At 36.9% G+C, this 21,973-nt stretch overlaps 1 protein-coding gene across 4 annotated transcripts in view; it reads right to left on the bottom strand.

The window, feature by feature from the left end:
• The window catches only part of LOC115210959 (glutamate receptor 4), a 676,560-nt gene that overhangs the window by 432,889 nt on the left and 221,698 nt on the right, over positions 1 to 21,973 (bottom strand). For all 4 annotated transcript variants that reach the window (XR_004999835.1, XM_029779782.2, XM_029779772.2 and 1 more), the window contains exons 10-12: positions 11,667 to 11,879; positions 10,530 to 10,691; positions 2,189 to 2,382 (exon numbers count right to left, since the gene is read on the bottom strand). Coding sequence is in view for 3 of the 4 variants with exons in the window: in XM_029779782.2 (XP_029635642.1) it covers positions 2,189 to 2,382; positions 10,530 to 10,691; positions 11,667 to 11,879 (569 nt within the window). In the remaining variant the exon portion in view is untranslated. The remainder of the gene's footprint in view (positions 1 to 2,188; positions 2,383 to 10,529; positions 10,692 to 11,666; positions 11,880 to 21,973) is intronic.

The following is a 21,973-nucleotide window of genomic DNA, read 5'->3' on the forward strand; positions in this document are numbered from 1 at the left end:
ACTGCCCTATTATTGTGGTTGGTTATAAAGAAGATCGCTATCTTAAACATTTGTGGTTTTTGAAAACCAAAATTTCAAAATGTTTTTTCTCAAAATTTTGCCATGAATATGCAAGAAAGAACTCACCAGCCCATTGGGCGCCTGATCAGTTTAACAAAGGGCGAACAACAAATATGAATAATGAAAATGTGTCTGTATATACAAATAAATATCGTTTATGAAGACACCCGAATGCTGCTGCTACAACCATAAATGATGAGAACAATGATAATAATAATAATAATAATAATAATAATAATAATAATAATAATAATGATAATATTTGTAAATAGAGAATTTGTGGTGTTTATTTTAGTGTCCTACCAATGTATACCGTGCGTTTCACAGCTCTAGGTGTCAGGAAGACACTCGGCGAGAAATGGAAACAGAATTGGAAGAAGATGACAATGAAAATAATAATAATAATAATAATAATAATGATAATAATAATAATAATAATAAATGCCCTGATGCAGTACCAGGCAGTGGTTCTCATGGCTTCTGATCTTAACTGATTGGAAGTGTTATCATGTACATTGTTTTGTTTTGGTATAAAAGATGGGTTGCAGCAAATATTCTGCTCAATACCACAGATTTGCTTGTCAGTTGTTTGACCTTAACCAGTTGAGCATGTCCCTTAGTGGCTGACGATATGTGCATCTCTGATCACGAGCAGAAGTACTGGGGGAGCATCATAGCCATGTGTTGAGAGGGATTCTTTGGTGTTTGAATAATTCACCTCTGGAAACATGGGTGGTTCTTTCAACATCCTTAAACAACCCTTGTCCAGGGACCTTTTGAGCGGGATGGGCTACTCAACCTGAAGAAAATTCTAACTGGGCCCCACTTGCAAGGTCATGTGCTGTTTATCTTGATATGAGACCACCATGTCGCGCACATATGGTTGTGATGCATGTGCATGGTGTACCCTTATCAGACGAGTAGTCATGATGGGTATATTGGGCTTCGTATATTTTACCCCAGTGTCACTTTGATGGCATGAACTGCTTTCTCACTCAATAATAATAATAATAATAATAATAATAATAATAACAATAGCAATAATAATAACAATAGCAATAATAATAATAATGAAATAATAATGATAATAATAATAATAATAATAATAATCCTTTCTATTAAACGCGCATGACCTGGCATCGACGCCAGTATTTCACTTAACTTATTGACACTGATAGGAAAAGTTGAAATCGGCGGAATTTGAACTCAGAATGTAACGCCCAAGGTGCCACGCAGTGGGACTGAACCCAGAACCATGTGGTTGGTAAGCAAGCTACTTACCATACAGCCACTCCTACACCTAAGTGATTTTACCTCAAATATATGATGTTTTTGTTATTGTTACTAACCAAACTACTTTGGAGCTCTTTGAACAAGCAAGCTGCTTGCTCCTACTGCGCAAGCTTATTTGATTTAACCACTTTCTGGTAATTTTCTATCTCTACAGAGCTTTATTCATCAATTTCACTCATGCTGTGTCTGTTAATCCACTTTAATCCACGCTTTCCTTATAAGCAGCTTCCACCCCTCGTCCTTAATGAATGCCGATCTAATTGGAGTCATAAATAGGAGAGGGTCTGCAAAGCTCAAGGTTACATCCTCCAACACTAACACGCTCATAATCACACATAACCAAGCATCTCAAAGAACTTGGAGTAAACTGATGTTACTTATGTTCTACCGCTTTCTTATAAGGGAAAAGTATTGAGATAATGAGGCTTCCATCATCTAATTGATATTGTCTCTTCGTTTCATTCCATCATTAAATTGCTCTCTAGTTGATAAGATTTTTTTCCCAGTACAGCTTGACTCCTTGAAACTAATTCTGTTTCTTAAACAATAGATTAGTTGGTCTTATCCATACATTAGTGCGAAGTGGTGGGAACGTAACCAATACCTTCTCTTAGCCGTAAGAATAACAATATAATAACTTAGAGAGGTTTCTTGTATGGCTGAAATTCTATAAAGATAGGACTGAGCGAACACTTTCCTATAAGTTTGGGGGCAAACACTGCTGCAGAAATAAAAGGGAAAGGACTTAGAATGTCTACGCATGTATCGATCAATAAATATGTAACATTAGTTCAATAGATTTTGTATGTATCAAGAGCTAAAAAGTGTTACTTACCGCGGTGATATCTCGGAGCCTTGCTGCATGAGTGCGCCAAGTGAGAACCAAAACGTGTTGGATAGATTGAATGTGTTCATTGTTTTTGGTCCTCGACTTGTATCTTCTGAGTGCCATTCATAGGGACTGAAACGTCCCACAAAGAACAGCACCAAGCTCACAGCTACATAACCAATGGTTATGCAAATCCAAACCTGCATGGGACGAAAATATATAGTGTAAGAAACACACAAATCACTGAAATTAAATGAAATATGGCAATTTTTGATATATTTATACACATAAAATATAAGGATGTAGGGTCATCAGGGTATCTATCGCAAAGCCTGAAATGACGGAAGGCTTGCCTATTTAAATACATTTCGTTATATTTTCGTGAGTCCCTTTATGAGAGGAATGATGAGATACTTTAACGAAAAAAAACCAAAACGTGAAAACTAGCTGTGAATACTCGGAAATGAATGCAACGGAAAATATAAACAATTTTAAAAAATAACTGTCAATTAAAGTCAAATAGCATATGTTAAATATCACTGTGACCGACCAGGCTAGTAGATGTTGCTACACATCGCTGGTCACAATGCGAAACGCATTGTTTTAGCCTTCAAATGACGCCACCCCACTGGCTAAGAGTGAGAGGAAGTTGTGGCGAAATATTACAGCAGGGATCGCCACCCACCCCCTGATGGAACGTCGTGGAGCTTTAGGTGTTTTCACTCAATAAACATTCACAACGCCCGGTCTTGGAATCGAAACCGCGATCCTACGACCGCGAGTCCGCTGCCCTAACCACTGGGCCATTGCGTCTCCACGTACGTTAAATATAGAAAGTCAAAATTAAAACAAAAGATGAAGAAAACGTGAAGAGGGACAGTATGATCTAAAGACTAAAGACTCCGCCGGTTACGACGACGAGGGTCCCAGCTGATACGATCAACGGAACACCTTGCTCGTGAAATTAACGTGCAAATAGCTGAGCATTCCACAGACACGTGTACCCTTAACGTAGTTCTCGGGGATAATCAGCGTGACACAGAGAGTGACAAGGCTGACCCTTTGAAATACAAGTACAACTCATTTTTGCCAGCTGAGTGGACTGGAGCAACGTGAAAAATAAAGTGTCTTGCTCAAGGACACAACGCGTCGCCGGGAATCGAACTCACAACCTTACGATCATGAGCCGAATGCCCTAACCACTAAGCCACGCGCCCCCACGGACAGTATGATAACTTTGATTAGGCTACAAATCAGCAGTTTTAAGAAGTTTCTTTGTGACATCGAACCTAGAAATTGTTGAATTCCTGTTTAAATAAGAAAAAAATTTACTAGTGTTAATTAACAATGGTGCTTTTCTCAGGCGTGTTGTTTTCTGCTAGATGTACTTATTAGCCGCTAGAATTCATAGGAGTATGTATGTCAGTGGCTTCTTGTGCTTAAAGCTGTAGAGAAATGAAATAAAACTTTCAGCATCTTAAGAAGGTTCCTTTATAATGCTATACTTTGTACCGTTGGAAGAATGAATTAATGTTCAGTAAGGCGGTGGAAGAGGAGGAGAGATATCGACTGAACTGATAACGAGTGCAATGTTTCTCAGAATAATCGAACGTTTTTCAGGTTAATATCTGACTGTTCTGAAGTTTGACCTTCACCTCTAAGACAATCAATAAAATATATTGGGATCCCTTAAATCGAATAAAATATTATTTCTTTTGAAACAGTATATTATATCTTTTTGATAAAGAAATCATTATTCATTTCATCTTAACGTAAATCATAGAATTATAATTAATTTTAAGATAACTACTAACTAAATCACTTGGGGAAAGTATGATTACCATACCTTCCCATTCTTCTCGCCTAATATCCGTATGCTTCGTGCTCCTCCAAGAATCAATTATCTATTTGATAATAAGGTGTAAATTGGTTGAGGTGGATGCTATCTGAATTTCCTATCACACTTTAGACGAGCTTGTCAATGCCAGTTATCTCGACAGCTACTGTCTAAGATTTGAATGTTATTAAGTGATTATTGCTTCTTTTAATTGTTCATAATATAAATATTTATCAAGTTAATCCATTAAAAGGTCACAATAATCAAGAGGCACAAAGAGTAACTCAGTCTTTAAAAGTGCACGAACGAGAAAGAAACAAATCATTCTTGACTTTATCATCGTACTAGCAGTATCGCCCGGCGTTGCTCGGGTGTGTTTCGACCCTTTAGAATTAGAATTTTTGAAAGTAAAAATTTTGTATTATGTAGCTTGTTATTCTCTTTAAGTGAACATTTTTCTGGTCGAAATACACCGAAAAATGGCGACACAGCAGTCAAAAAATCGTAAAAAATAGGGATTTTCATAGAAAAAAAGCACCTCTTTGATGTAAATAATTTTTGAGCTTAACATGTTCCGATTTGAATTTTATCTTCTACGGAAGGAAGAGCAACCCTTCTTCTATCATACTCTCAATTTTGGTCAACTTGTGCCGCAGGGTCTCGGAGGTGATATTGTTAGTTGAAGGCTACCAAACCTGCCACACACAAACAACTTCAGCTTTATATATAGAGAGAGATATATTTCTAAGGAATATTCAAAAGACTGTTCCCTTCTTAAGTATGACTTCTTGTTATATATTGGGTTATCCGGAAAGTTCGTGCTGATTTTTAAAGGAAAGAAAAAGGTCAACAAATACTTGCCATTACGTTTTTAATCAATCAATTATGAACTATTTTGTTGCACAATGCGTCTCCATCTTTCCTTTAACTTGAAAATACCTTCTTCCCAGAATTGAGGTGGTTTCATGGCAAAAAATTCATCAAGGTATCTTTTTACATCATCCAAGGAATTTAAATTTTTATCTTTAAGACTATTCTGCAGAGACCTGAATAAGTGGAAATCCGAAGGAGCAATATCTGGTGAATATGGAGGCCAGGGTAACACACCCCAGCCGAGCTACAGCAATTTTTTCTGGTTCCCAAAGCATCAAGTGCCGAAAATGAACTTTCTTATCATCCATTTTAAAGGGATACAGAATTAACCCAGGCTATAGGAACATAAACCTTTTCCATGAAAAGATAGCTTAAACTGTGCTCTAAATGGAGGTGTAGTCAAATCCTATTTTATGGACTCAACCACGTTCTAAAATAAGTCGAAAGGTAAGCTACTATAAATCGACATGAACTTTCCTGACAACCCAATAGAAACAAGTGCCCTGAGTTGTATGAAAACGAAAAAACTGCAGGGAATACCGAAATAAAAGACACACAAAACAATCATGATCGCAGACTATTTGTGGAAGTATGAATGCTTAAGCATAAGTTCTGGGAAAAAAAAGTAAATCGACATTTAGTCGCAATGAGTCAGTATCATTTCCTGAATTGATAGCGAGGATACTTCTTCGATTGAAAGATATTTAATATAAATTAATTACAAGATCTAAGGAAAAGAAAAAGAAAATTGTCGATTTCTCCGAGATTAAATTTCAGCTTATAAATATTCCAATCTGGTTGCGATAAATAATCTAATTGAATTTCTAATATCTGCATCATCTCTATTTTGTTAGGATAAAATGCATAATAAATTTCGTTGTCACAATCATTAAAGACTGCCAATAAACAGATATCAAGTGTGACTCAATACCACTCAACAATTACCCATTAGATACATACAAATCTTTCATTATTTCCAAGATTTGCACGATAAAAGTATTAGCAAGAACGCAGGACTACTGGTTTAAATAAATAATTACAATGAGAATGAGGGTTAATCATCCTATGGAATAAAGCAACTTTAGTAATCCCGTAAAGAGAATTTTATTTTGATAAATATATTTTTGTAAACCACTTTCGTTGAATGAATTCGATTTATTTAAACATTGTATTAATGTGTATATAATTACCCATGGAGGTCAGTGAAATGTACAGAGTGAATATGTGTGTGTGTGGTGTGTGTGTGTGTGTACACACATATATATATATATATATACGGAGTTGAAATTTACAGGAAAACAAAAAGATACACACACACACACACATACAAACATATATATATATATATATATATTATATATATATATATATATATATAATATATATATATATATATATATATATATATATATACATATACATACATATTTCTCAAATGCACTACTCAACGCCCGATCCACGAATCGTGAACGTTTCTCTCTCCCCCGCTTTCTCATGCTTAGCTCCCTCTCGCTACACAGATACACTCACACGCACACACACACACCACACACACACACACACACACACACACACACACACACATATATATATACAAGCTATTTTGACCCGTGCTTCGCTCGAGTTTTGGCGGTGGTGTTGTTTTGTGCGTGTTGTCTCCTTTCCCCTGTCTTCTTTTGTTCGTCTTCTGTGCCTTTCCCATATTCCTCACCATGGCAACCAACCGGTAGCCCCGAGTTACTTGCAACCCTCCTCACACCATTGCCCCCCCCCCCATTTTACCCCAGTGTAAACTTTGGCGACAATCCGACCCCATCTACCACCCCTTAAACCGTTCCCATCCAAAAATGAGACAAATAACCTAGAAATCAAACAGCTTTTTCGCATTTCAGCTTCATATATATATATATATATATATATATATATATATATATATAAATGCATCCTTTTAAAGCCTAGCCAGGCTCATGGGCCCGGTTTCCTAGTTTCTATGGCGTATGTGTTCCCCAGCTGGACAGGACGCCAGTCCATCGCAGGGTTACTCATTTTTGCCAACTGAGTCGACTGGAGCAACGTGAAATGAAATGTTTTGCTCAAGAACACAACGCGTCGCCCGGTCCAGGAATCGAAACCACAATCTTACGATCATGGTGTTGACATCCTAACCACTAAGCCACGCACCTCCACTCTATATATATGTAAGGCAGTTTTTATATCCAACTTAACGTGGTAGTGTTAGATTGAAGAATACTACGTTTTTTACTAATGATACATAAAATCACTCATGTCTATATCATTGTCATACGTGAATCGTTTTGACGGGTGTGGGAAGTCCCAGATCCCGCGAATTTTTATATATCGTTGACAGTGAGATTCAACTATCACCACTGGTGAACCGTGGCAGCTTGAAAAGTTGTAATCAATCTGTTCCGGCGCCTATAGTAGACGGGAATGGTCTGCCAGCGATTTAAATGTGAATGCTTTTATACAATATGCGACCATATTCAAATTTTACAAACAGCAAATAAGGGATATAACTCCAAATATATCAAATAATCTATGGTTTAAAAGACAGGAACAATGTAGGTGAAAGCCAGGCATTTACTTCGTTCTTTAGTTAACTTCAGTTGGAATTGGGGTTCTTTTCCCTTTGACTGGAAGATTTTAAAAATAATTTCTTTGTAACTAAACGCTTTTAAACTTCGTATACTGGTAGAATGTGTTACATAAAACATCTTTTTCTCTTGGCTTTCTTGAGAAAATTCTGTAGTTTGTAAGCTATTTGTTGTTAAATTTCTTGCATTTCGGCAATTTCAACCGGATTAGTTTTAGCATGAAAAAAAAATGCATTCGTCTCCTATCACCAGTTGAAAACCACCACATTTTTGCTAAGACCGGCAGTAATTCAGTTCCCTGTCGAAACTATACGATGTCACTTGCGTCATTCTTTTATGTTATTTGTTTCATTCATTTGACTGCATCCATGCCTTACCGCTAATTTACCGGAATATAAACACACCAGCACCGGTTTGCATTTGGTGGTAGGAGACGAACACCCACACGCACGCGTGTATATTCTCTAATTTCACTGGTCCCACTCCTGAACTATATGGTCGTTATATTGACGACATTATCGGTGCCACCTCACTCTCCCGCGAACATCTAGATTCCTTCTTCTCTTTCGTCCAATCTTTCCATCCAGCCCTCCACTTCACTTCCACTATCTCCAACACCTCTGTCTCCTTCCTCGACATTTCGGTTAGCATTCTTCACTCCACTCTTACCACCTCCATTCACTACAAACACACAGACTCACACTCATACCTCAACTTCTCTTCCTCCCACCCAGAACACACCAAGCTTTCCATCCCCTATTCCCAATTCCTCCGTCTACGTAGGCTCTGTAGTGACGACCATGACTTTGAGACTCAGTCTCAATGTATGGCTCACCACTTCACCCTACGTGGATACCCCCTCACCACTATCCACACCGCCCTTGCCAGAGCACGGTCCGTGGACCGTGTATCTGCTCTCTCTCCCCGAACCCGCCCTGTAGTCTCCCGCCTCCCTTTTCCCCTCACTTACCACCCCACGACCCTACGTCTCCAACGCACCATTCTTCGAGCTTTCCGTCATCTCCAGTCCGACCCGTCCACTTCACACCTCTTCCCTAACCGACCCCTTCCCTCTTTCAAACGAGCCCACAACCTTCGAGACCTTTTGGTCCATAGCTCCTTCCCTGACCCTACCTCCCAACCCGGCTCGTTCCCCTGCTCCCGCCCACGTTGCCGCACTTGCCCTTACCTCTCCAACACCACCCGCCTCACTAGCACCCACCATCGACCCTATCCCATCATCCACTCCTTCACCTGCACCTCCAGCAATATTATCTATTGCATCTCTTGCTCTCTCTGCAATTCCTTGTACATCGGACAAACGGGACGCCGCTTGGCTGACCGGTTCGCGGAACACCTTCGTAACATCCACCTTGCGAACGACACACCGGTCTCACGCCATTTCCGCTCCACCGGTCACTCCTTGCAACACCTATCTGTGTTCGGTTTGTCCTTACACAGAGGCCATCCGGATTCCCGTTTGCGCCGTGAACAGGAATTAATCTTCTCTCTTCGCTCTTACACGCCATTTGGTCTCAACTCTCCCCCTCCTCATCTAACCCCCCTCTCCCCCCTCCTCACCTATCCTTTCTCCCCCCGACCCCTACTTCTTCAGTCCTTCATCCTTTCACCCCTACTCCCCTTCCCCTCTTCCCTCTTTCTCCCTCCCTCTTCCCCTTCCCTCTGCTCCCTCACTCCCTCTCTCCCCTTCTCTCTTCCCCTCTCCCTCTTTCCTCCTTCATCCCCCTCCTCCCCTTCATTCTCCCCCATCCTCTCCTCTTCCCCCTTCTCATCCCCCTCTTCTTCCCCTCCCCTTCTCTCCCCCTCTTCTCCCCCTCCCCCTCTTCTCCTCACTACACCACATGACTTTACACATCACATCACATATGATGTGCCATACTAATACACACACCAACTAATACATACTAATACGTACTAATACATACTAGTACATACTAATACTTACACCAACCCTATACATACACACGTCCAGACCCCGCATACGCACTTATACTCTCTCTCTCACACACACACACACCTATACATACCAATACGTACTAATACATACTAATACATACTAATACATACACCAACCCCATACATACGCACGTCCAGACCAATCCTACGCACTAATACTCTCTCATACACACACACACACACACACACCCTTATAATACTAATACATACACCAACCCTATACATACACACATCCAGACCCCTCCCACGCACTTTTAGCTGGTCCCTCAACCCTTTTATCAACCCTATTATCTCCCCTTATTTCGCTCTCGCATCTCATGTTTGATCTTTGACCTCTGGCCGAAATCAGATCGCCATGTTGTTGCGTTAGCTACTGCACGCATTTTTTTTCTCTCCTCTTTCTGTGTTTTTCTCTCTCTGTGTATCTTTCTGTTGAAGAGCGTAGGCTCGAAACGTTAAAGACTTGTTTTATTTATATTTCCTGAGCGCCATACTAATACAATTGTTCGTTTGTTTTCCACCTGCCTTCGTCTTTTGTTTATTTTCATAAAGCTTCCCGTTATATATATATATATATATATATATATATATATATATATATATATATATATATATATATATATATATGTGTGTGTGTGTATATATATATGAATATATATATATATATATACATATATATATATATATATATATATATACATATAAATATATATCTACACACACACACAATGTATATATATATATATATATATATATATATATATATATATATAACTATGCTGATATATGCGATATATAGTGGGACTGAACACGGAACCATGTGGTTTGAAAACAAACTTCTTACCGTACAGCGAAACTTGCGGGAAAGAAAACTGTTTAAATGTCCGTATACTACTTCATTGATATCGATATTATTTTCATTGGTTTTAGACTTTTATGGGGAACAGTGAGTTTAATTGTGGCTACGAAATAGCATTTTTAAATAAATATGCAGCTGAATGGAGGAAATAAGAAAGAAACATGAAAAATGGTCTGGAATACAAACCTGTTGAGATAACGGGTCCATGAACGAGAAGACACTGGGTTTCTGCTTATCGGGTTTTTTTATCATAATGCTTATACCGGTTTTCATAAAGGGTTTTGAAAAGTCTGCTGCTCTTTCCCGCATGCATGTGATAGTTAAGGGGGCTATTACTAAATCTACTTCCTGAAATAAAGTAAGAATGAAATAACATAAAAAGCAAATTGATTGCGTAGATTGGATGGTATTTATAGACATGTTGGCGGATGAAGAAAACTGACTTCTGAAATCTAAGGGGAGTTAATTTCACAAGACTGAATATTTTAATTTGATTTTATAATTTTATCAAATTTATGAATAATAATATTATCACAGTCACATCACTGAGGAATATATTTGCTTCTTCAGCATTCCAAAGTAAAATATTTTATTTATTGCTCTTAGTGGTTTTATTCAATTAATTGTTAGGTATCGTAATATTAAAACCAAATATTTTCATGTACGGAAATCAGAAAGATGGTTCAATTCTATTAAATCATAAAATCCATGTTTTGTTATATATCAAAGCAAATACTACAAACATAGTATTTAGTTGCATTCGCTTGGATAGCGCACATATTAAATAGTGAAGACTTACACAATGAAATAAATGGCTTCATTGAATTGTAGTGCCATACATAGTGGCATTTATGTATATGAAATTGTATAATTTTTCGTGTTGCGTTAGATAGTATACAAATATAATCAGTAATATTCAGTTATACTATGGCATATTTACAATAGATTGTACTCTGAAATCTAGATATATTTCTGTACGTAAGAACTCCCTACTCGTGTTAAAAGAAAAATTGGCTTAAGAAATTGTAGTGCCATACAGAGTGGCATTTATGTATATGAAATTGTATAATTTTTCGTGTTGCGTTAGATAGTATACAAATATAATCAGTAATATTCAGTTATACTATGGCATATTTACAATAGATTGTACTCTGAAATCTAGATATATTTCTGTACGTAAGAACTCCCTACTCGTGTTAAAAGAAAAATTGGCTTAAGAAACCACACGCTATATTCCAATTGTTATGTAAACGTAGTAAAAAAATGTCAACAGAAAAATATACGCATACAACAGTAGTAAGTCAGACCGAAATGTGTACGTACGTGTCGCGTGAGTTCTCCCATCATACCGTTCCAAGTCCCATTGACGGTAAGGGCTCCATAGTGACCGTCTTCTACAATTTTGATGATGTAATCCATGGGAAACTGATCTGCTATTTTGGCTGCTAGATCTACGACGTAGCCTTCGAAACGAGCGTTTCCGACTAACGGCTCACCGGCTTCGTGGCGGACTTTATACATCAAGAATGGAGGCACCTACAACGAGAGAATTCAGAATCAAACATTATATGGATATGCATAAATGCAAACGCAAAACGATGACGAAGAGCACAATATAGATAGTAAAAAATTCAATGAGTACTCAATTCGAATGTGTGGTGCCAAAACCCCGGTACGATAAGGACAGGGCTGCAGGATATAATACTTAATGGTTTCTAGTTAGTGGTGTGGGGATATGCTTTATGGAATATGTGTACGTGTTTGTGCGTGTGCGTATGTATGTATGTATGTATGTATGTATGTATGTATGTATGTATGTATGTATGTATGTATGTATAAGCTACATTATGAAATCTACCAGGTTCATGATTGTGATAGGAACTCAATGAACACCGAGTAGTCCATTTCTCGTCCGGCTGCAATTATCAGTTGAGCGCCGTTCTTTAACATGATTTCGGCCCATTAAGCTCAGTATCTCTCCACAAGATGAGCCCGCAACAGCTGGACGTATTGCGTTGCAACCGAACTCGTGACACTTCTGTGGCCTTATACGCATTCATAAACCTTCTGGTAATCCAAGCACTACACTCAACTGCTTTTCCCCCACATTCCTTGATGGTCTTCTTACAGCAGATACACCAGCTACTTTCAGCAACCTGTTGAGAGAAGCTGCTGGGAAACCCCTGCAGCCGACATCGAGCGCAACCAGCTCACAGAGGTAACCTTTCTCCCGAATCTCAGCTACCAGCCCTTCATAGCCCAACAGCTTCCACTCATGAGTCTCAGCAATACTCTCCTCCCATGGCACAGTAAGCTCCCCAAGGACCACACTCTCTGACCTCCTCATCCACAAAAAACAGTTTGGTCCAGAGTACTGACACAAAGATGCTTTCAGGCAATGGCTTTTCCATGAACACCTCCTATCTTCTGTCTTCGGCCTGCCGAGGTTTCTGTCTCTTTGGCATCACACATTGCTTCACAAATGCTGTTTTGCGCAAGCTCAGTTCACGCACTTGACCCTCTCTTGCATCTGAAGCAACAATGTTTAGCTCTAAATTATGTCTAAATATATACCATGCAGACTGGAGTGCCTTTGGGCAAGTAAACAGCATGTGTTTGTGGCTGCCATACTTCCCACAGAAGTGGCACTGTGGATTCTCTTGGAAACCCCAGCATTATAAATATAATTGAACATATATGAATACATATATATATATATGTGTGTGTGTATATGTATATATATATATATATATATATATATATATATATATATATATATATGTATATGTATATATACTATTGCTATATATTTTATATACTTATTATATATATACCCTTATGATAGCGGTGTAATCGTAGTACTTGAACCATTCATCAATAGAAACAAAATGTTACTGAAACAACTGTTGTGAAAGTTTTTAACTCCATTTATATGTTTCTTTTATACAAGCGTCTAGAACCATCCCTAGGTTGTATCTATAACTTGTATTGGATCAGGAACCTTTTATGTGAGTATATAAATTTATATGTATGATGCATGAATGTATGTATGTATGTATGTATGTATGTATGTATGTATGTATGGGTCTGGCCCCTTTATATTCCTTCTGCATGTTACAACACCTTAATTCCTACGAATCCTACAACTAATTGATAATATTACATCCACTGAAAAATTCTTATTTTAACGTTACATAATGGAATAACATAATTTAGACTTCTCCTCTGTGTGTGTGTGTGAGTGTGTGTGTGTATGTGCATGTACGTATGCATTTATGAATACGTGTAGGTATGTGTTTATCAATATGTACACATATACATGTATCAAAGTTTATTATAACAAATCCAATTAATGCTTTTTGTTTGTGAAAATTTAGCATGGCAGAAAGTTTTAGTAAATTGAATCGCCAGACTCTGTTAATAACCCATTCCTACCCATTGCTCAACTCTGTAATCTAATTATCTAAGCATATCAAAGTGGTTTGCATTCGTTTAATCTATTATATCATTTGGAACTGTTTTGAAACCGGTAAATTGTTGGTTGATATTTGTAATATGTGATAAAACAATATTATTTAAGAGAGCTGCAAAGATATTTCTTGTATAAACACTATTTCAAATAACTTCATGGAAACGATAGCTTCATATAAGTGGGGCACTGAGGTCGATATAATGGACTAGCTCCTTTCCACTAAATGTGCTGGCCTCGTGCCAAAACCGGAAACCATTCAATGGCAATCCGGTGTAAACTGGAGCGCCTACACATCGGTCAAAATTCGAAACTACATTACTTTATTCCTCTAATCTCATTTATTTGCCCGATGCCACAAAAATATCGGCCAGACAATAACGTTTCTAAAGTGCCAATGTAGGATAGGATAGATGTGTTCACTACGCGTAAGCAAATTGACTGAGTCGTTTAGCGTATTGGAAATGATTCTTCACAGTATTTCTTCCAGTTCCCTGAGGTCTAATTTCTGTTCCATCCCTTTGATTGTTACACCTTTGTCTTTTTCCTATCCCCACTCTGTCATTCTCTCTGCGTATCTTCGTCGTCGACGGGTCCCAGAAAGGTGTGTTTACATCGTGGCATCTACACCTTTTTCTTTTTCCAAAGAAGTTTAGGATTTTTTAATTCACCTGTCATTTAATAAAACGGTCTCTCCCCACTCTGTCATTCTCTCTGCGTATCTTTGTCGTCGACGGGTCCCAGAAAGGTGTGTTTACATCGTGGCATCACCAACGCTTCCACCGTTGCAGGACTGGTTCTTCGGAAGAAAACTCTCATTTTATTATATTCATTTTATTTTATTTTTAGTTTAAAGTTGTTCTTGCATCTTAGAAGCATCATTCCTGATGAACTGGATTCCTCTCTTCCTCATGAACAGATCCGGAATTTATAAATATTGACAAATATATATATAGGATATGTAAAGTCAAAGATATTCACCTCTCTATATAACTAATACTTATATTATTAACTCTGAAGAAATAAAGATTAAAGATTCCATGAAGTTTTCGAAATTTGTAGACAGAAAGCACAAATAAATATAAAACGTTCTTGCTTAATCCCATGTCAATTCTAAAAGAATGAATCTATGATTAAAATCATTCTAGCTGTGACCTTTCTATCTGTTATTTCGGTTATCGCATTTAGGTTATATAATTCAATGTGTCATTTTCTTGTTTAGAAAAGTCAAAGTACGGATTTAAGGGAAATTTGGCTGCTATTTTTAGCATGAGCGACTACGGAAAATCTGTGATGTTAGTAAGTTTTTAATATGACATACTATCCTTTTCTTCTATACATTAATTTATAATGCTGTAGAGTATGCTGTTATACCACTCTATAATTCTATATAATTCTATATAGCATCTTTTATAAGTCTATATAACTTTGTATGTAAGAATTATGTATTGTATGTTACGTATATATCCACAATGATCAAGTGATGCGATTGTGGATAAGGATGTCTGAATATGTAGACAGAAATATTGCTAGATTTACTAGTTCTGTGTTCGCTTTCCGCTTTCCTCTTCCTTTCGTTGTTCGACTTTAAGAAGAAGCTAAAAGCTAAGTAACATGATTATTATTCTTTAAATAAAAATAAAACATCATCGAAATTCATTCTTATCATTCATTTGTGGTCCATTATGACTAGAAGGTTGTCATTTCTCTACAGAAACATAAAAATAATCAGCAAATGTACAAAGACAAATTTCAGAACGAAAAAAAAAAAACGAAAAGAAAACGAAAACTATTTTCTTCTCGCTACTCTATTATGGCAGCGATTTAGGTTAATCTGAGCTCTTCTCTACTTGCATTCTTTCTTCAGATTTTATTCCCAACGTTGCTGTCTTCCCACGCCCATAAACCTCAAGACACTGACCTGAGTAAACTTTCGATTGGTGATCAAATGCTTAATGGAAGGAGGTATTCTTTATTGTTTTCGATTTTTTTTCCTTCTACTTTTTAATCATAGAGGGAATGAAAAATACAAAATTTATATGAAAAAAAGTTTAAAATAATGTAAAGAAAGTAAATAAATTAATGAGCAGAAGACAAAAGCTATAGTTTTGTTAGACCCATTTTTAGACAATGTGTTAGAACTGCTGTTCTATATCCACTTAAAATATGAGAATTGATTGTTCTAAATATAAATTTATAGCCAACGCTGAAAGAGACAGTACATTTCTACAGACTCCTCATGCATGGGTTCAATTGATTGGTTAAATCATCGTGTAGAGCGAGAGATCGATCGACTGTAGTTGTTGAAATGTATTCAAGTTGAACAGTCAAATCACTAAAGTCAATCCAAAATCGATAAATCATACTTGCAGAAGCATATGCAAGGGATGGGTAGGTGAGCGTGAACGTTCATGCAGACAGTGTACGAAGATACGGCTTCGCTTACTTTATTGACTCTGTACTAACTATATCTAGATTCCAGCCTAACTATTTTAGTATTGATCGATATAAGCATATGCTGGATATGGAAATAGCTATTATCTCCCTTTACATCTCCAACATTCCTGAATTATTGTGTATGTCGGGTTATTTCCCTTTAAAACAAACTATCACTTTAGTTTTCTGAATGATGTCAAACTGTAATGGATTTCTCGTTCATTTATAATAATTCCTTTAAATTTTTCCAATCTCCAATATCTTCAAATTTCCTTTTAATGTAAGGATGTTTTCAATTCTATTTAGCACAGATTGTATATATAATAAATATTTTCATAGACAGGAACAAGTGGCTGGGTTTTGAAAAGAGGAAATGCAAACACTTTCATTTCCGTTTCATTTACCATCAATACTACCATCACTAACACCATCACCACCACAACCACCACCACAGCCGCTACCACCAGCAACACCAACAGCAACAACAATACGATGTATGACATTAGTTGTGAAAACGACTAGAAGTAGATCCAACTAAGTATTATAGTCGGCAATAGAGAGGATTTTAATAAGATTTAAGTTCATATCAACAGTAAATTTACTAAATACATACATAGATGTATATAAATATATGTGCATATATATTCATGCATGTGTATCTACATACACTATATATGAGTGTGTGTGGTGTGAATATATATATATATATATGTATATATATATATATATATATATATAGATATATATATAATTTTACTCTGCTATGGGCTTGGGCCCCGTGCCATCCGCCCAAAACAAAAATCGCATTCTCATCTCATAACAACAATACGGCACAATTATTTCACCTCAATTGGCCCCGCTCTCTTTAACATTACACCAAAACACATTAAAACAGAAACTGACCCTATAGGGTTCAAGAAGTCTTTGGACAGATTCCTTCAAGAAATCCCGGATAAACCCCCTACACCCGGATATGTCTCTGTAAACAATAACTCTCTACTTGAGTGGGCCATAGTGCCCAAATTCTGACTTGAAAGACTTCACCAGGTGGTGCTATTAAGTTAGACATGGCCTGGGCCAATAATGGCCGAAACCTATCAAAGTATCAAAGTATGTATTGAGTACCTTATTTACTGTGGTTAACCCCGAACCAACCCGGGACCTACATATATATATATATATATATATATATATATATATATATATATATATATAATATATATATATATACCTATATATTATATATATATATATATATATATATATATATATATATATATATACCTATATATATATATATATATATATATATAGCCGCAGGAGTGGCTGTGTGGTAAGTAGCATGCTTACCAACCACATGGCTCCGGGTTCAGTCCCACTGCGTGGCACCTTGAGCAAATGTCTTCTAATATAGCCTCGGGCCGACCAAAACTTTATGAGTCGATTTGGCAGACGGAAACTGAAAGAAGCCCGTCGTATATATGTATGTATATATATATATATATATATATATATATATATATATGTGTGTGTGTGTGTGTGTGTGTGTTTGTGTGTTTATGTGTTTGTGTTTGTCCCCCCAACATCGCTTGACAACCGATGGTAGTGTGTTTATATCCCCATAACTAGAGGTTCGACTAAGCTTACAAAGAATAAGTGCTGGGGTCGATTTGCTCGACTAAAGGCAGTGCTCCAGAATGGCCACAGTCAAATGACTGAAACAAGTAAAAGAGTAAAGAGGAAATATATACGAAATGGCACACACACACAAACACACACATGTATTAATTTATTTCTAATTTTACATGTCCGTGGTAGATATGATTGTCATTACATATATAATAATTAATCTCTTTTCTTTTATGGTAATACAGAATTCCATGCATTAATCACCAATGTATATATATTTCTTTACTACCCACAAGGGGCTATACATAGAGGGGACAAACAAGGACAGACAAACGGATTAAGACGATTACATCGACCCCAGTGAGTAACTGGTACTTAATTAATCGACCCCGAAAGGATGAAAGGCAAAGTCGACCTCGGCGGAATTTGAACTCAGAACGTAACGGCAGACGAAATACGGCTACGCATTTCGCCCGGCGTGCTAACGGTTCTGCCAGCTCACCGCCTAAGTATAATCACCAATGTATATCGTTTATTCTACACCTCGTTCAATTACATAAGAAACAGGGTCCAATAATCACAAAATAAAAATTACGAGAGACATAAATAAAGATCGGGAACAATTAAATCTGATTAATTTGGGTACCAGGGAAGATAGACGGGCTGATCCAAATCTTGTGTAATGTGTTTGAGATGGTGTGAATTAATTGTGACTAGAGATGATAGACATTATATGATGGGCTTATATAATATGTAGATTGTTAAATTCCAGAAACCAAAGCTCGTTGTTGACATAGCAATTTAGGAGAGGGGTATATATATATATATATATATATATATATATATATATATATATATATATATATATATATATATATATATATTATATATATATAATATATATGTATTATGTATGTATATATTTATGTATGTATGTATATATGCTTATATGTACGCTCATGATCCTAGTGTCGTGGTTTCCATTCTTGAACTGGACAACATGTTGTGTTCTTGAGCAAAACACTTCATTTCATGTTGTTCCAGTTCACTCAGCTGGCAAAAATTAGTAATGCTGCGACTGACCGACCGGCGCCCAGTGCATCGGGGAATATACACGCAACAGAAACCGGACAACCGGCTGTATTAGTGTATGCTACTCGGATTGGAGAATATTTGCTTATATATATATATATACCTCCCTGCTTCCATTTCCTGAGCGCCTATTAATAATAACACTGTAATTGTTCCATTGTTGTTGTTTTTTTGTTTCCCGTTTGGATTAAAATTATATATATATATATATATATATATATATATATGTGTGTGTGTGTGTATGTATGTATGTACGTAGAGAGAATTTACAAAAAAAAACAAAAAAACAAAAGAGGAAGATGGGTGTGTAAACAACAAACAGATGTATTAGTTTGACGCTCGGGAAATGAGAAAGTCTTTTATGTTTCGAGCCTACGCTCTTCGGCAGAAAGGAACACAGAAATATACAGGGAGTGAAAATAAAAAAAAAGGTTTAGTGGCTAGCGATCTATCAAGGCGAATGCCGGACGGAGGGGTCACACAAGAGAGCCATATATGTATATGTATATGTATGTATATATGTATGTACGTATGTATGTCCGTATGTATATATGTATGTATGTATGTATGTATGTATGTATGTATGTATGTATGTATGTATGTATGTATGTATGTATGTATGTATGTATGTATGTATGTATGTAAGTAGGTAGGTAGGTAGGTAGGTAGGTAGGTAGGTAGGTAGGTAGGTAGGTAAGTAGGTATATTGTCATGGGTATGGCATTTAACTAGAGAAGTTCCAGTTCTGGAGTTGTGGAGAGCGTTGTGTAACCTCTTAATTGCCCACAGGCCCGTACTGACTTCCAACGGCAATGCTTGTCAGTATACTATCTGTGAGTTAAATAGACTTCTTAGGAGTAGATGCGGCTCCCGCTGTTCTTGAAAAAGCCATAGGGAAAGCAACACTTTTAGCAGATAGGTACTCTGACATAGACCTTTGAGTCAAAACACAGCCAGGCACCTTGCAATGCCTATCATTGGAACCTACTAGATAATTGAGAGAAGGACAAAAGCGTTGTTCAACCTTTTGTCGCTTATATCTATCGACGTACAGATGCCCCAATCTCATACCATCCTTTGATCTGTTTTGTATATTATAAAGTTTTTTGGCGATGGATGCGCGGTGAAAAGTCATATCTGCTTACTTGCAAGTATGAAAGTAAATCAGAACAATGAACCTGAATGTGAGGTTATGATCTGCCATGATATGCCACTCATCATATACACACACTACACACACATATGTATGTATGTATGTATGTATGTATGTATGTATGTATGTATGTATGTATGTATGTATGTAAGTATGTATGTATGTATGTATGTATGTATAAATATATAAATGGAGTTATAGATATGGTGCTTCTTTCATTCCTTTAATGTGTGTATGTAGATATACAAACAAACACTGCATCCATAAACTCCTTTCTGTAACCTGATCAAGAAGAGGTCACTGGAAATCAATGTGCTGGTTATATATTTGATGCGGTCTACTGTGCTGCGTGTTTGCGCGTGTATAAGCGTCTCTATCACAAGACAAATATGCCAGTCACTAACACTTAGACACACATAATCCTTCGATGGGGTCACAAATTGATCAAACCTGAAATATTTTCTGTCATTACAAAAGAAGATTAATTTTGGCATTCAGATTTTGAAATTTATATAGGTGAGAGATCAATATCACATTGTAGGATGTCACATTTGGAAACGAATTTAGGAGTGGGGTGTAATTCGCATAGGAGTTCGTGTATGTATGTATGTATTATGTATGTATGTATGTGTGTATGTATGTATACATGTATGTATGCATATATGCATATATGTACGTCTCTGTTTGAGTGTGTGTATATATCTTTATGTGCGTGCCTGTGTATGATTAAGTGTATCATGAAGGCGACCATTTTCATTACAAAAAGAATGCTGTGAGACAACAAAACATTAGGGCCAACAAATGTTCATAGATGTTGGTACCAATGTGCATTTCATAGCAGATTGCAGATCATTTTTAAGTGGAGAATGACAGAGAGAAGAATGAATGCAGAAAATATAGAAGAATGAATGAAGAATGAATACAGTCCGTCTTAGCATGAAAATAGGCATTCCAGTCGTGATTATGATAAAATTTGTAGCAACATGCAAATGTATCTTTAACTCTTTTGTTGATCGTTTGTGTAAATCTGTCTGAGGTAGTAATTAAGCGCAATGCAATTTCAGATGATCTGCGAGTTTTTCCTGGTGATTTGAGCAGTTTGTTTCACCAGACTATGAAACCGCTGATGCAAGGGATGCTATTAGGGTCATAGGTTTCGGCATGTGTGAGACTCTGGAGAGAAGTAGATTTGTTGACAAATGTAGTCTGATTAGAAATGACGGAGCTATGTCCAAGTAATTGATTTGAGGTTTGAGAGCAGTGAGGTGAGAAGATTCTGTTTGTCGCGTGGGGTAATATATAATGTATATTGGTAAACATGTTGTTAGATGGATATAATCAAAACGTCCCATGTTTGCACAGGCAATAAAAGGATGAAGATGGAAATTGATCATTAAACGGTCTGATGAGTGTGTTGAGAAAAAGATGAAAGGTGTGGCGTGTCCTATTTAATTGCTAGTGCTATATGGACACTAAATAATCAGAACCAAAAGTTGTCTAAGTTAGAAATGGATTGAGAGGATGCATCCTAACATTTACAAGGAAATTTAATGTTTGTAAATGCAGACTTGGTTCTAATTTGGCTTTCATCTTGGATATAACCAGGAATATTTCTGTTCTGAGAGCCATTTTCCAAATGAATCGCATCTAATAGTTATTACATATTTTCACATTCCAGAGATTAAACTTATTTTAAACTCTTTTTCTCTGTGAAATATGCCGGAAATTCATAAAATATGACACGGTGATTGCGCATAGTTTAGTGGTCGGGTTATTCGGCTTACGATTTTACGCGCGTGATTTCGTTTCCCCATGATGCGTCGTATCCTTGGGCGAGTCACTTTATTTCAT

Source organism: Octopus sinensis, linkage group LG1, assembly GCF_006345805.1.
Source record: "Octopus sinensis linkage group LG1, ASM634580v1, whole genome shotgun sequence".
Classification (NCBI taxonomy): Eukaryota; Metazoa; Mollusca; class Cephalopoda; order Octopoda; family Octopodidae; genus Octopus; species Octopus sinensis.